Consider the following 15,134-nt stretch of genomic DNA (forward strand, 5'->3'; position numbering starts at 1 on the left):
CACATGTACACATGCTACAGCAAAAAAAAAAAGCTGACATTTCCTTATAAACAGTGAATAACTATTTACAATGCATTCCACTTGCAAAAAATACATTTCATACTGCTCACAAACTGTATTTTAATGCAGCCAAATTCTCAATAAAACTGTTTTCACTGGTATATTTTTCTGTTTCTGTTGTAAGACAACGGCATGAATATGAAATAGAGACTGAAGGCGACACATTAAGACTACCAGCTCTCCATTAGATGTTAATCTGCACAAAAATCCTGATTCATAATCATGACGTCATCTAATGAAATCAAATACACATAAGATAAAGACAACGACTGTGCTGTGTTTTTTATTGAAGAAAGACGATAAGACAATAAATATGTTAAATGACTTGTAGTTATTTCAGCTCATTTAACTCAAGTCCGAGTCAAGTCTCAAGTCATGAATATCAAGTCAAAGTCAAGTCTTTTATGAATATTTTTCAAGCAAGTCTCAAGTCCTAAAATGTGCGACTTAAGTCTGACTCGAGTCCCAACCTCTGTGCAGTAATCATGGTCCTTTAACTTTGGAGAGTAAGGTGAACTATGGCTCGATCTGTAGATGGTCAACACATCCCACACGTCTTGTGAGTTGTTGGGCTAAAAATACATGAGAACAGCATGAGACTCCTTTACTGAGATTACGTGCATGTATGTTCTGCCATTGTGTTTTCAGACTTCAACTGTCTGCAAAAGCCTAGATCTGAATCTAATGTCCAGTGTTTTGTGTTCATCTGCTTCTTCCATTTGCTTTTTGTACACCATTACAAATACAGTCTTATACAAGAGTAATTTCTCAAATATTTATGACACTTTACTGATAAATTTAACATTCACTTCTGGAGTGGTTTGCAAAACATTTCGCAAATTGAAAGTCCCAAATTAAAATGATCGGGATTTCGGAGTGTGGATCGCGAATCATTTGATTAAGATTAGAACATTGGGTGTGGATAATCTTTTAGTTCAGATCGAGATTTTGGGTGTTGTGGATCGCGAATGATTTGGTTTAGATTGGGGCGGGTTTGCGAATCTTTTGATTCAGATCGGGATTTCGGAGTGTGGATCGCGAATCATTTGATTAAGATTAGGCGGGTTTGCGAATCTTTTGATTCAGATCGGGACTTCGGGGTGTGGATCGCGAATCATTTGATTTAGATTAGGCGGGTTTGCGAATCTTTTGATTCAGATCGGGATTTCGGAGTGTGGATCGCGAATCATTTGATTAAGATTAGGCGGGTTTGCGAATCTTTTGATTCAGATCGAGACTTCGGAGTGTGGATCGCGAATCATTTGATTTAGATTAGAACATTGGAGCGGGTTTGCGAATCTTTTGATTCAGATCGGGACTTCGGGGTGTGGATCGCGAATCATTTGATTTAGATTAGGCGGGTTTGCGAATCTTTTGATTCAGATCGGGACTTCGGAGTGTGGATCGCGAATCATTTGGTTTAGATTAGAACATTGGAGCGGGTTTGCGAATCTTTTGATTCAGATCGGGACTTCGGAGTGTGGATCGCGAATCATTTGATTAAGATTAGGCGGGTTTGCGAATCTTTTGATTCAGATCGGGACTTCGGAGTGTGGATCGCGAATCATTTGGTTAGATTAGAACACAAATCAATCTTTTGATTCGCGATCCACACTCATTTGGTTAGATTAGAACACAAATCAATCTTTTGATAGAACATGGGAGCGGGTTTGCGAATCTTTTGATTCAGATCGGAACACGGAGTGGATCGCAATCATTTGATTAAGATTAGGCGGGTTTTTGCGATCTTTTGATTCAATCGAGATTCGCAAACCCGATCCATTTGGTTTAGATTAGAACATTGGAGCGGGTTGCGAATCTTTTGATTCAGATCGAGACTGCGGAGTGTGGATCGCGAATCATTTGATTTAGATTAGAACACTGGAGCGGGTTTGCGAATCTTTTGATTCAGATCGAGACTTCAGAGTGTAGATCGCGAATCATTAGATTAGACACTGGAGCGGGTTTGCGAATCTTTTGATTCAGATCGAGACTTCAGAGTGTAGATCGCGAATCATTAGATTAGGCGGGTTTGCGAATCTTTTAGTTCAGATCGAGATTTCGGAGTGTGGATCGCGAATCATTTGATTAAGATTAGGTGGGTTTGCGAATCTTTTGATTCAGATGGGGACTTCGGGGTGTGGATCGCGAATAATTTTGTTTAGATTAGAACACTGAAGCGGGTTTGCGAATCTTTTGATTCAGATCGAGATTTCGGGGTGTGGATCGCGAATCATTTGATTTAGATTAGAAAACTGGAGCGGGTTTGCGAATCTTTTTATTCAGATCGGGACTTCGGAGTGTGGATCGCGAATCATTTGATTTAGATTAGAGCGGGTTGATTTGGAGCGGGTTTGCGAATCTTTTGATTCAGATCGAGAGTTCGGGGTGTGGATCGCGAATCATTTGCGAATCTTAGAACACTGGAGCGGGTTTGCGAATCTTTTGATTCAGATCGAGACTTTCGGGGTGTGGATCGCGAATCATTTGATTTAGATTAGAACACTGGAGCGGGTTTGCGAATCTTTTGATTCAGATCGAGAGTTCGGGGTGTGGATCGCGAATCATTTGATTTAGATTAGAACACTGGAGCGGGTTTGCGAATCTTTTGATTCAGATCGGGATTTCGGAGTGTGGATCGCGAATCATTTGATGAAGATTAGGCGGGTTTGCGAATCTTTTGATTCAGATCGGGACTTCGGCATGTGGATCGCGAATCATTTGATTAAGATTAGGCGGGTTTGCGAATCTTTTGATTCAGATCGGGACTTCGGGGTGTGGATCGCGAATCATTTGGTTTAGATTAGAACACTGAAGCGGGTTTGCAAATCTTTTGATTCAGATCGGGACTTCGGAGTGTGGATCGCGAATCATTTGGTTTAGATTAGAACACTGGAGCGGGTTTGCGAATCTTTTTATTCAGATCGGGACTTCGGAGTGTGGATCGCGAATCATTTGATTTAGATTAGAACATTGGAGCGGGTTTGCGAATCTTTTGATTCAGATCGGGATTTCGGAGTGTGGATCGCGAATCATTTGATGAAGATAAGGCGGCGGGTTTGCGAATCTTTTGATTCAGATCGGGACTTCGGGTGTGGATCGTGAATCATTTGGTTTAGATTAGAACACTGAAGCGGGGGTTGCGAATCTTTTGATTCAGATCGGGACTTCGGAGTGTGGATCGCGAATCATTTGATTTGGAGCGGGTTTGCGAATCTTTTGATTCAGATCGGGACTATATATATATATTTTATATAATATAATATAATTTATATAATATATAATATAATATATAATAGTTTTCACCGCTTTAGGATTAATAGAGCTTTGGATAGTATAGGCTACACGTGATCAACTCTATATCAACTTTGAATAAAGAAAAGAGAGGTTTAGAGACATTGTTTTTGTATGTGAAATTTAGCTAGCAGGAAAAAAGTTATGTTTTCATATTCTCTTTTGAGCCTAGAGGAAAATGAGGGGCAAACTTTTATTTTGATATTTAACAGTCATGTCATCCTTAATGCCAAATGGCCTACTTTTCCCCAAATTTATGGTTAAAAAACAGTCAATATGAGCTCATAAAACCTCATCATATTGATAAAAATAAGCAAAATTATGTGTGATATTTTAGATAGAAGAATAGAAGTCTGCAGAGGATTCGATTTTTTAGTCATGGTGACTAACAATATTTTTTCAGGTAACCCAAAACTTGTGCTTCATGTGGTAACATCATTGGTTTTATTCAAAGTATGATTGATTATGGATTTGAGCTTACTGTCATATACAAATATGTGCATAGGTTGTTTTAAGTATTGTTGGGAATAGCCTTTAGAGAAGGGGTTTCCAAACGGTGCACTCAAGTTATTAATTAAATATCTAATTGCATATTAATCTTTTATATTGTTTTTGCCATTTTTGTCGTTAGATTATTTAAGCGTTGCTACTAGTTTCAGTTCACAGAACATTCAAAAATAACATTCACATAATGTTTGCAAAATGATGAAATGGAACACTCTCTTAATTTTCTCTAACATTCACATTGGGTTTTAAAATATTTGAAAACTGGACGTTTTAAACATTTAGAGACTAAGTAGTCAAATGCATTAAGTTTTTAAGTAACGTCATTATGAATTGTGCATTCAGGCAAGTCAGAAGGGAACACTGTCTGCACGAGTGCACGTTCTCAATTATAAACGAAGCTAGTGAACGAAATATGAATCTATGACAATGCATCTGTTAATGTGCGGAGCTTAGACGCGCCACCTAAAATAAGAAAATAATTGGAACACCCGCAAAATGTATTTATTTATTTATTTATGTTTGTTTGGAAAGCATCTGCTGCGTACAAACATCTAACAGACGTCTATAAGACATTCTAAATCATAAACATCTTAAATACATCTAATTTACGTCTGTTTTACATCTAATAGGAAATGTCCAGTTGATGTATTGCAGATGAGCAAACACTTAAAAAATATGTCTTGCAGATGTAAATGCAAGACGTCAAATATGTCTTGCAGATGTAAATGCACACGTCATTCACTCGACTGTCAGCTTTGCTTCCCTAGCAGAAGAGGACTATCAGACTGATTTTAGAAGACATAATAACCTTAAAAACTCTTACACTAGTGGAGCAGCTATAGTGCTAGTAATGGGGGGTGCTAGTAATGGGGGGGGGGGGGGACCTTGCTTTGAATGGATTGAAACAATTGCAAAATGATTTACTTCTTAGAAGCGCTCGAGACACTGGTGACACCTGCTGGACAACATCGTGTGAATGCAGCAAGAGCTCAGGCTAAAACGGGAATAAACCCTCAATTTTAAGTGTTTTAATAAAAGTTATAATAAATTAAATGCTATGAACAAATCATCAGATACCATTGAATACGAGGTGTCTGTATAACGTGTTCTTTTATTGATTTAAAGGGCTGGTTTTGTTAGCTGGAAGGCTTATCTAAACAAGCCAATATGATTATTAACTTATTATTACACAATTTCATTATTACACAAGTTTCATTAAGTGTCTACGAATCCGAGATCAGCTTTTTAGGAGCGCTTATCAATCTCCAGCGGTATAAAGTATTTTATTGACAAAATATTTTAGTTTGTCTTGTGTGTGTGTGTGTGTGTGTGTATATATATATACGTTTCAGATAACGTTTTAAGCTGTCATACAGTCATGTTACAATGTACCCCACCTACGGGGCATGTTGTCACATTTCACTTCCATTTTTTTTGAGGGTAAATAAAGAAAAACGTATACATTATGAAACAAAGCGACACATTTACACTTGTGAAATTACTGTGGATGATGAAATTATATTCTGAACCCCATGTGGATTTACACAAACTGAGAAAGTCAAAAAGTGTTACACTGTGCCCCGCTGTCCCCTGACCCCAATGACAATTTCACCAGAGGAACCTCGCCAAAAAACAATGTGTATTTCACTTACCAGAACACCTTTTATTTATTTTTATTTATTTATTTATTTATTTTTTTTTTTTTTACAGACGGACACCCTCCCCTTACGAAAATTAACCATGGTTTTATTATAGTAAAATTATAGTAACCATCTTTTTTTTTTTGGCAGTATTGACTACCATTTGTATAACCACAATTTGTAGTTTTACTACAGCAAAACGCCATTGGGCTAGTTTTGGTCTTTTGAGTAGCAATCGGATGAGCTTTGTTGTGCAAACCTGGCAACCCTGCTCTACGCACTCCGAGGCAGTAGGTGGCGGTATGCACGCTTTACGAGTGTCTGTGAGCCGCCATCACACTAAAAGAAAGAGATTCCCAGAGACTTGCGATCCGTAAAACTCGCGGAGAGTCGCGTCGCTGCGTTTGTCCACGCGTCCATACGTTTCCAGCGATTATGTAAATGAGGCCAGCGACTGTAGGCTAGTATATTGTTCACTCGCGATGACTGGCAGATCGTGGACCCCCGAGGCGGAGGAGACTCTGATCGAGCTCTGGCAGGAGTCCGCATGTCTGTACGACATCTCCTCCGCAGACTACCACAACCGAGAGGAGAAGGACAAGCGCTGGAGGGAGGTCGCCGACGCGCTGCAGATGCCCAGTGAGTCTCACCGTCAGGGAAGATGAAAGAGTCCTAGTGCAAAGCCATGCTAGAGAGCTGAGTGCATGTAAACTACATACATTTTAAGGAAAGATCTTGCTAATTTAAACCTGTCTTTAACCTAATAGCAGAAGTAAGTAAATGCACAAGTGTCTCTGGAGCACAAAAGCAGTCTTAAGTCCTACAGGTATATTTGCAGCAAAAACCAACAATACATTGATCTGTTTTTCTTTTATACTGTAAATCATTGGGATATTGAGTAAAGATCATGTTCCATTAATACATTTTATAAATTTCCGACTGTATGTATATAAGACGATATGAGGCTGCTGTCATTTCTGAAATGCGTTGATTTAATAAATGTGTTGATTTCTGTCAGTGGAGGCGGTGGCGACCAGGGTGGCGTCTCTGAGGACTCAGTACGCCAGACTGAGGAAACCTAAAGCCAGCGGGGGCGAGAAGAAGCCCCTCACGATGAGGCAGCGCTGGCTCCTGAGGGCCCTTGAGTTCCTGAAGCCGCACATCGTTCATCGGCGACACGAGACCACTGTACGTCACAGCAAAGCGTGTTTTGTTATCATTTAAATTTTTCTGCATTCTTTATTTAAGATTTAGGCTATATTAAATTACATTTTTGTAAACAAAAAGCATGTCTAATTAATCAGGAAACGTTGGTAACAAGGTAACACTTTAAAATAAGGTTCCAATTTTTAACTATGTTTAATGCATTAACTAACATTAATTAACAATGAGAGATACATTGTTTGGGTATTTATTAATATTTGTTAATGTTGGTTAATAAATACAACCATCTGTTTTTAGTCCATGATTGCTAAGGCCCCTAAATAACATTAATAGAGACAACTTTTGATTTTAATAATGTTGGAATCTAATGTAGTTAAGAAATTGTAAATCGTTCCCAACAACAGTTTATTAAGTTTAACAAATTACTACTTTTTTTGTGTGTGAATTTAATATTTTTTTTTTTACCAAATTCTGATGAAAAGATGATGAAATGCACTAAAATAAATAAATTCATAATCTAACACTAATTTTGAAAGCAAAATAAAACCATAGAAATATATTTTTTGATTGACTTTTTATATATTTTATAGTTTTATATAATATATATATATATATATATATATATATACTATATATATATATATATATATATATATATATATTATAATTATTATTATATTTTTATATAATAACTGGGGTTTGTAAGTTGATGGAAAAACTAAAAATTTATTTAGAATGTAAAATCAATTTTAAAAGCATAGAAAGATATATTTTTGAGCTCCTTTAAGTACAATTTTTTACAGTTTTCAGTTTTAATTCTTCTGAATTCAGTTTATTAATTTAATTTTGCAGTAAATAAAATGCATGTGTAATCAATTAAGTTCTTTTACAGGTTTTTACAAAAAAAGGCCCTGTGTTTAAGAAATTCTAACAATTATTTAATTTATTATCAAAACCAGTAGCAAACAAATGAAGGCATAAATTAAGGTTATTATCCAATTAAATAACTGGTGAATCAGTTATAATTTTTCAGAATTCAGTTTAATTTTGTGGCAAATCCAATGCATGTGTAATCAATTGCATTCTTTAAAAGTTACTTTATTTATTTATTTTTTATTTTATTTTTTTTACAAAAAATGACAGCGAAAAAAATGTCTGTATTTCTGCATGCCGCTGCACGAGTCATGAACTCCCTGGTTTTCTTGCAGCTGGGTTTGCCGTCCTCAGATAAAGCAGAGGAGACTCTGGACGAGTCGGATGAAATGTCGCAGGAGACGGATAAAGAGGTGGACAGCTTCGACTCCATCAGCGTGTGTCTCTCCCCGATGCCCGGCACTCCAGACACCGGCATCCCCGAGGAAACCGCCTCGTACTCGCTGTCCCCCCGGAGCACATCCGGCAAGCGCGCACGCTCCTCCGAATCCGACATCGAGCTGCAGAAGCTGGAGGTGTTGAAGCAGATGTCCGCTAAAGTCCTGGAGCACCCGTCTCCGGACGCCGCCGCCGTCTTCTCCAGCCAGGTGGCCATGGAGTACCGTCTGCTGAGAGACCCCAGCGTCCAGATGCGCGTGCGCCGCCAGATCATGGCTCTCCTCTACGAAGCGCAGGATTCAGAGAGACTTTCCCGACACTCCAAGAGACACGAACAGAAACAGCTCAAAACAGAGGATCAACACTAATATACAAGTTGGAATGTGGTTTTGTTGCAGACGGTGTTCATCTTGTTAATACTCGGATTGTTTTCTATGTTGTACTGAACTATTTTTCTTAGTGGAAGCTTTGATATAATCTACATGTAAGATAATAAAACAGTTCCAGCTTCATGTCCGTGTATTATTTCTGTAGCTGTTAGATGATGCATAATCAAAACAAGCCCTGACTGTTTTACTGGTTTGACAGGAAGTGCCATCAAATACCCTTTTGAGTCGAAATACTGCATCTGTGCAGCAGGAGGCAGCAGCATGTAAGTGTACAGTTGAATCGTTCATTAAAGATGCTGAAATGCACTAAAATAAAATAAAAATTCGTAATCTAACACTAATTTTGAAAGAAAAAAACCCCCTTAGAAATATTTTTTTGATTGACTTTTTATATATATATTTTTTAGATATTTTATAGTTTTATTTCTATATATATAATATATATATATATATATATATATTATATATATTATATATATATATATATAGGATATATATATAAAATAAATAATTTATATATTATATTATATAATTATTTATTATTATTAATAATAATAATATTATTATTAAATAAATAAATATTAAATAATTATTAAACTGGGGTTTGTTATATTTTTTAGATATTTTATAGTTTTATTTCTATATATTTATTTTTGGAGAGCAAAATAAAACCATAGAAAGACATATTTTTGAGTTCCTTTAAGTACAATTTTATATAAATAAAAGTAAACATGTATGTGTATAAACATTTAATTAAACGGGTCAAACTTGAGTTTATGAGTTGATGGAAAAAAAGTAAAAAAAAAAAGATGTAAAATTAAGTCTATTTATCGAACTTTATTTTAGATATTTTATTTTCCTTTATAAACATTTAAACATTGTATACCTGTAAAAAATAATAATAATTATATATGTATATATATTCTATTGTAAATTGTTTTTGTATTTAAATGTTTTCATTATTTTAATAAATTAATAGAAAACATTTAAATAAAGGAGTTGCGTATGCATATTGCATTTATATATTTGTTAAACTGAAATGTAAAACGTTTATCAGGGTACTTCAGGTAAATACTTTTAGATCTGGCTGGAAAAAAAATATTGAATATTGTATATGTATTTAAATAAATAATGTCAAGCCATGAAAGACGCAATATATATATATATATATATATATATATATATATATATATATATTTTTATAACCTGTGCTTAATTTAATATTAGCCGAGAAAGTAACTTAGGTGATTGCAAGACTACGTTTAGTTTTTTATTATTATTTAACATCTACTTAAAGATCAAATGCCGTTCATCTGTCTCTTTCAAAAGCGGAACACAGGAACTCTGTCATGATAACATTAAACCATGACTTGTTCTTTCTGTTATTATTACTCGGCCCTGTTTGGACGAGAGGAAAGGAAACAGACCTCGCTCACATTCTCCTTCTGACAAGAAAAGCACTCGTCTTTCTCTCTGATGCTGAAGCGTCCAGCAGAGCTTTGATTTGTTCAGAAGAGGGTTTGTTTCCTGCTGTATTATCACAGAACAGAGCAGCTTCACATGTTTACTTTGGCTAACCCAACAAAAGTGTCACTATCCTACAACATGATTAGACCTACAAAAGTATCAAGCTAGATGTAGACACATTTATCAATCAATTGCTGATAAATTAAAGGTGTTGCCTCTACAACCAACAATAAAATAAATTTAAATTGAAGTACTAAAATTGTTAAAGCTAATATATATAACAGGACTGTCAGTGTAACACGTTAACTTAATTATTAAAAAATAATGCAATTAATATATTTTAACGCAGTTAACGCACTGGCCCCGCCCCCAGACCTGTAAGTCATCTTATATTTCATATTGTTGACTGTTGACAAAAATGATTTATAAATGCATTTATGCACTAAAATTCAAGATATTGGTGCAAAAAAAAAATGTTTTGTCTTATATTTATATAGATATCACACTAGCAGCAAGAGCAATATCACAGGAGTGCTGATTTTGTCCCGCTTAAATGTGATTTTATACAGTTCAGTCAATAAGAAGTTAATATTGTGTTATGTTTAAAACACAATATTATGTGTTTTTGCTCCATTTTGCAGAGAAAATATTATCTTTAAAGCCCCAGCAGAATTGTTGCACGTCTCCGAGCAACACAGCAGTGTTTAGTTTCTGAATGAATCCGTGTTTTGAACGAATCGAGTGAATCAATGATTCAAAGCCCATTCAGTAAGAGAGTCGTTTACTTCATTCCTGAATGAATCAGCCGTTTGAACGAATCGAATGAAAGACTCATTTACTGCCACCTGCTGACAGATTTAGTTTTTTATTAAGAGTATCGCTTCATTAAATAATAATTATAATAATTATAATAATATTAATAAAAACAAAAATAAAAACATAAAAGGGATTTTTTTTAATTCTGTCATCATTTACTCGCCCTCATGTCATTTCAAACCTTTCTTTTGTGGAACATAAAAGAAGGTTTGAAGACTGTTGGTACAAAGTTGTTTTGGTTACCAATGACTTTCATTGTATGAACCAAAAATAGAAGTTACTGATATGATTCTCGAATTATCTTCTATGTTCCATAGTTTATGTCAGGCCGTTGCAGCCTAAATATTTGTGTAATACATTTTATGTTGAATCAAATAAAACATTTCTTTCTAAAGCTGTGTCTACATGACACTTTCTCATTTAACACAAAAATAGCTTTAAATAATCTATTGTAGGAATTTTCACAGAGAAATTTATTTTAAGTCTGAGCTGTTTTAACTGAAAGAAACGTGCACTGACTGATCTTAAAATATAGCAGTGCCTTTGTTTTGTCTCCAGATGCAAACCAGTAATGTTTTTCTAAGGGACGTTTATGAAAATTACTTAAATGTCATAATTGAGCTTTGGACTAATCTAAGCCCTTATGTTTAAGTTAGTCATTTTACACTTTTTGCACTTTACATTTTGCACTTTTTAAAAATTATTATTATTATTATTTTATTTTTTATAATTGTAGTACTTTAGCTTTAAAATTATTTCAATGAGTTGCCAATGAAACATTTTCTCATTTTTGTTTAAGCATTAAAATACCTCAAATAAATTAAAACTGAAATAAAAAATAATCCTAAAAAATTAAGAAAAGATAATACACCATTGCAAAATTGCTAAAATAAAAATAAAAACTGGAAATATATAAATAAAAGCTAATTCATATATTAAATATAAAACCATATAGTCTATGCTATAATAACATTGAAATAATATTAAACAACACTGGTGACAACTAGCCCCGGTGAGACCCAGCACTGAGTTCTGGAAGAACATAACAGTCTTGTTTTAGTGATAGTTTGAGAGTCGAGTTTAACATCAGGGGTGTGTGTCCAGCTGTAGGTCAGTGACAGGAAGTGGACGTTCTGAGAGGAAGTGCGCTGCTCTTCCATGCCTGCAGCACGACAGATGTCTCTCTCTCTCTCTCTCTCTCTCTCTCTCTCTCTCTCGTCTGATGATGGGGGATGATGGGAAGGCGGGGTGCTTTGACCTACATTCACACTCTTTCAGTGCTGCGAGCGCTGTGCATCATTACCGTCGCAGGGAAAAATGCCACTTCCTGTTTTCTCCTAATTGTTCATTCTGTTTTCTCTCACAGCTGCTCATTACAGAGCATTATAGCGCTCTTAACACGCTCTTTCATTCACTCTGCTTTTACCTCCTCTGATCAGATGAATACTTTTCTCTTTCATCTCAGAGCTCTTCTCATCCACGGTCTTTATCTTCACTTTGCTGTTTCTCTCAGTTGCAAATAATAAATGAACAACAATCATAATAATACAATATTATAATTAATGAAATATATTATTATAGTGATTATAGAAGCTTCTGATATCGAATAAGCACAATTTACATTAACAGTTGAAGTTTCCTTTGCAGCATTTTTAAAACAAACCATTATGACAATCGCTGGATGTAAACAAGCACGTCATTGGAAGATTTTAAAAATGTATTTTTATATAAATAATAAAAATTATTTATATTATTTAAGTGTTTTCAAATGATTCATCGCGATTTATCACATTCAAAATAAAAGTTTTTGTTTGCATAATATATGTGTGTGTTCTGTGTATATTTATTATGTATATATAAGTACAGTATGTATTTTGAAAATATTTAGATGTATTTACATGTCTATATTTATATTCATATGATTTATATTATAAATAAATATATTTAATATATATAAAAAAAAAAAAATTCTGAAATTTATACATGCATGTGTGTGTATTTATATATACATAATATACACAGAACACACACATATATTATGTAAACAAAAACTTTTATTTTGGATGTGATTAATTGCGATGAATCGTTTAACAGCACTATTTTATTTATAGATATAACTTCAATTGTAGGTGTGCTATCTATTTTATGATTTATTAATATAATTCCTGTTCTAGGTGTGCTGTTTTGTTATCTGATTTATTTTTATTAATTTATAAATATAGTTTCAGCTGTAGGTGTGCCATTGATTTTTACTTATTTATTTACATTTTAAAAAAATATAATCACACCTGTTAGTGTTAATTTATTTCTTTGTTGTAAATATAAATTAAATTAAATATTTTTTATTGGTAAATATAATTTCAGTTCTGGGTGTGCTATTTGATTTATTTTGATTTTTTTTATAAAGATCTTATAAATATATGCACTTTATAAAATGTATTTTATTTTTTATTAATATAATTTCAGCTATAGGTGTACTATGTTTTGTTCATTTATTTTTTTATTTATAAATATAATCTCAGCTATGTATTTATTTGAGCTTTATAAATATAACTTCAGCTTATATTTATTTGAATTAAAAACATTGTGGTGAAGGATCATTTATTGAGACAACAAGCAAAGTTTTAGGATGCAAATATTTATGTTCTGGACCCTGGGTATATCCACATATAATGTGCCATACTGTTGTTTTGTGTTTTGTCTAATTCTCACCCAGTCCTGTGAGTGAAACAGAGAAGGTTAGAAAAGGACATTTGCACGAGTGACTCAGCGGCTGGCGGCTCATTAAGACCCATTAAACATCCCCCTGCAGCAGATCCAGGCCCGCAGGCGTTACAGAGCCTCCTGGGAGCCACAGCAACACCCCCTCTTCTGACGGAGCCGTCAGTGAAAGCTAATCCAGAGCAAGCCTCGGCCATAAGAGACGCTCATGTCGACATCTTCATCAGCCTGCTTCACTATGGTAGCGGTCACTGTTGACAAAACCAGGAATGAAAGACAACACTGAAAGCTGCTTATACGATCTGAATTTGATGTTACTCTAGTAAAACTACAGTACTCTGGTGGAAACTACACTTACCAGTGTGCAATGAAAGGGATTGTAGTGTTCTGTTTTCAGAAGAAAACACTCAACTAGACTTAAAAAGCTATGCTTTCTGGGGTCTACAACTACCGATGTGAACATGCATCATGTTTTTTTCCCACATGCAAAATGGTAATACCATGTTTTTGTAAGTTACTATAGTAATACTATTATGCATGTGCAGAAAACCATGCAAAATGGTAATACCATGTCCAAAAGCATGGTATTAATATGATGCATGTATTGAAAAAAAAAACACATGGTATTGTCATAGCCCATGTCCAAAACCATAGTAATACTATGATGCATGTCCAAAAAACATGATTTAAAGTGGCAAACATCTTCAAAAGCATGGTAGTAGTATGATGCATGCATAAATACTATTATGCATGTGCAGAAAACCATGGTTATTTCAATGTTTTTGGATATGCTTTGATAATACCATGTTGTTTTATACAGCCATCATAGTAATACCATGCTTTTAGACATGTTACCATGGTAATACCATGTTTTTGCACATGTTATCATAGTAATACCATGTTTTTGCACATGCTTCATAGTAATACAATGTTTTTGAACATGCATATGACAAAACCACGTTTTTATACATGCATCATAGTAATACCATTTTTTGGGGGGTAGGTTACCATGGTAATACCACGTCTTCATGCATCATAGTATTACTATGGTTTTGGTCTTGTTATGACAATACCATGTTTTATTTATTTTTTATACATGCATCATATTAAAACCATGCTTTTGGGAATATTTGCACATGCATCATAGTAATACTATGTTTTCAGACATGTACTGTACTATAACAATACCATGTGTTTTTGTGCATCCATTATAGTAATATCATGCCAGACATGTACTGTACTATAACAATACCATGTGTTTTTGTGCATCCATTATAGTAATATCATGCTCTGTTACCATGTTAATACCATGGGTTTTGCACATATACAGTTGTCTCAATACCATGCTTTTATAAGGCTTGTGGTAATTACAGTAATACCATGTTTTTATTTGCATGAATTCATTTAGAATAATGCCATGTTTTTATACATGCACCATGGTAATACCATGTTTTTGATATGTTAACATAACACCATGGCTTTGTATGGGCCATAGTAATATCTATTCTGTACATGCATTAGAGTAATACCATGTTTTTGTGCATGCACTATGAAAAACCATGGGTTTTGGAATTATGCCATGTATGTTTATGGAAATAGTATGGTATATCCCAAAATTCTATTATCACTACCATAGTTCACCTTTGTAAGTGTAATGAATAATTTGATCATACTTTAGGATGCAGCTGCGTTTGGATGCTATGCTGAAAGAGAGAGACTGTGTGACTAAGAGACACACACACACTAATGAATAATTTGATCATAC

General features: G+C 34.4%; 1 protein-coding gene across 1 annotated transcript; it reads left to right on the top strand.

Annotated features, from left to right (window-relative positions):
• The first annotated feature begins 5,817 nt into the window (after nucleotides 1–5,817).
• On the top strand, nucleotides 5,818–8,488 carry LOC109079985. The gene is made up of 3 exons (XM_019095096.2): nucleotides 5,818–6,140; nucleotides 6,520–6,689; nucleotides 7,874–8,488. The coding sequence occupies exons 1-3, from the start codon at nucleotides 5,984–5,986 to the stop codon at nucleotides 8,342–8,344; spliced, it is 798 nt and encodes a 265-aa protein (XP_018950641.1). The 5' UTR covers nucleotides 5,818–5,983; the 3' UTR covers nucleotides 8,345–8,488.
• Nucleotides 8,489–15,134: the final 6,646 nt, after the last annotated feature.

This window comes from Cyprinus carpio, chromosome B23 (genome assembly GCF_018340385.1).
Source record: "Cyprinus carpio isolate SPL01 chromosome B23, ASM1834038v1, whole genome shotgun sequence".
In the NCBI taxonomy this organism is placed as follows: domain Eukaryota; kingdom Metazoa; phylum Chordata; class Actinopteri; order Cypriniformes; family Cyprinidae; genus Cyprinus; species Cyprinus carpio.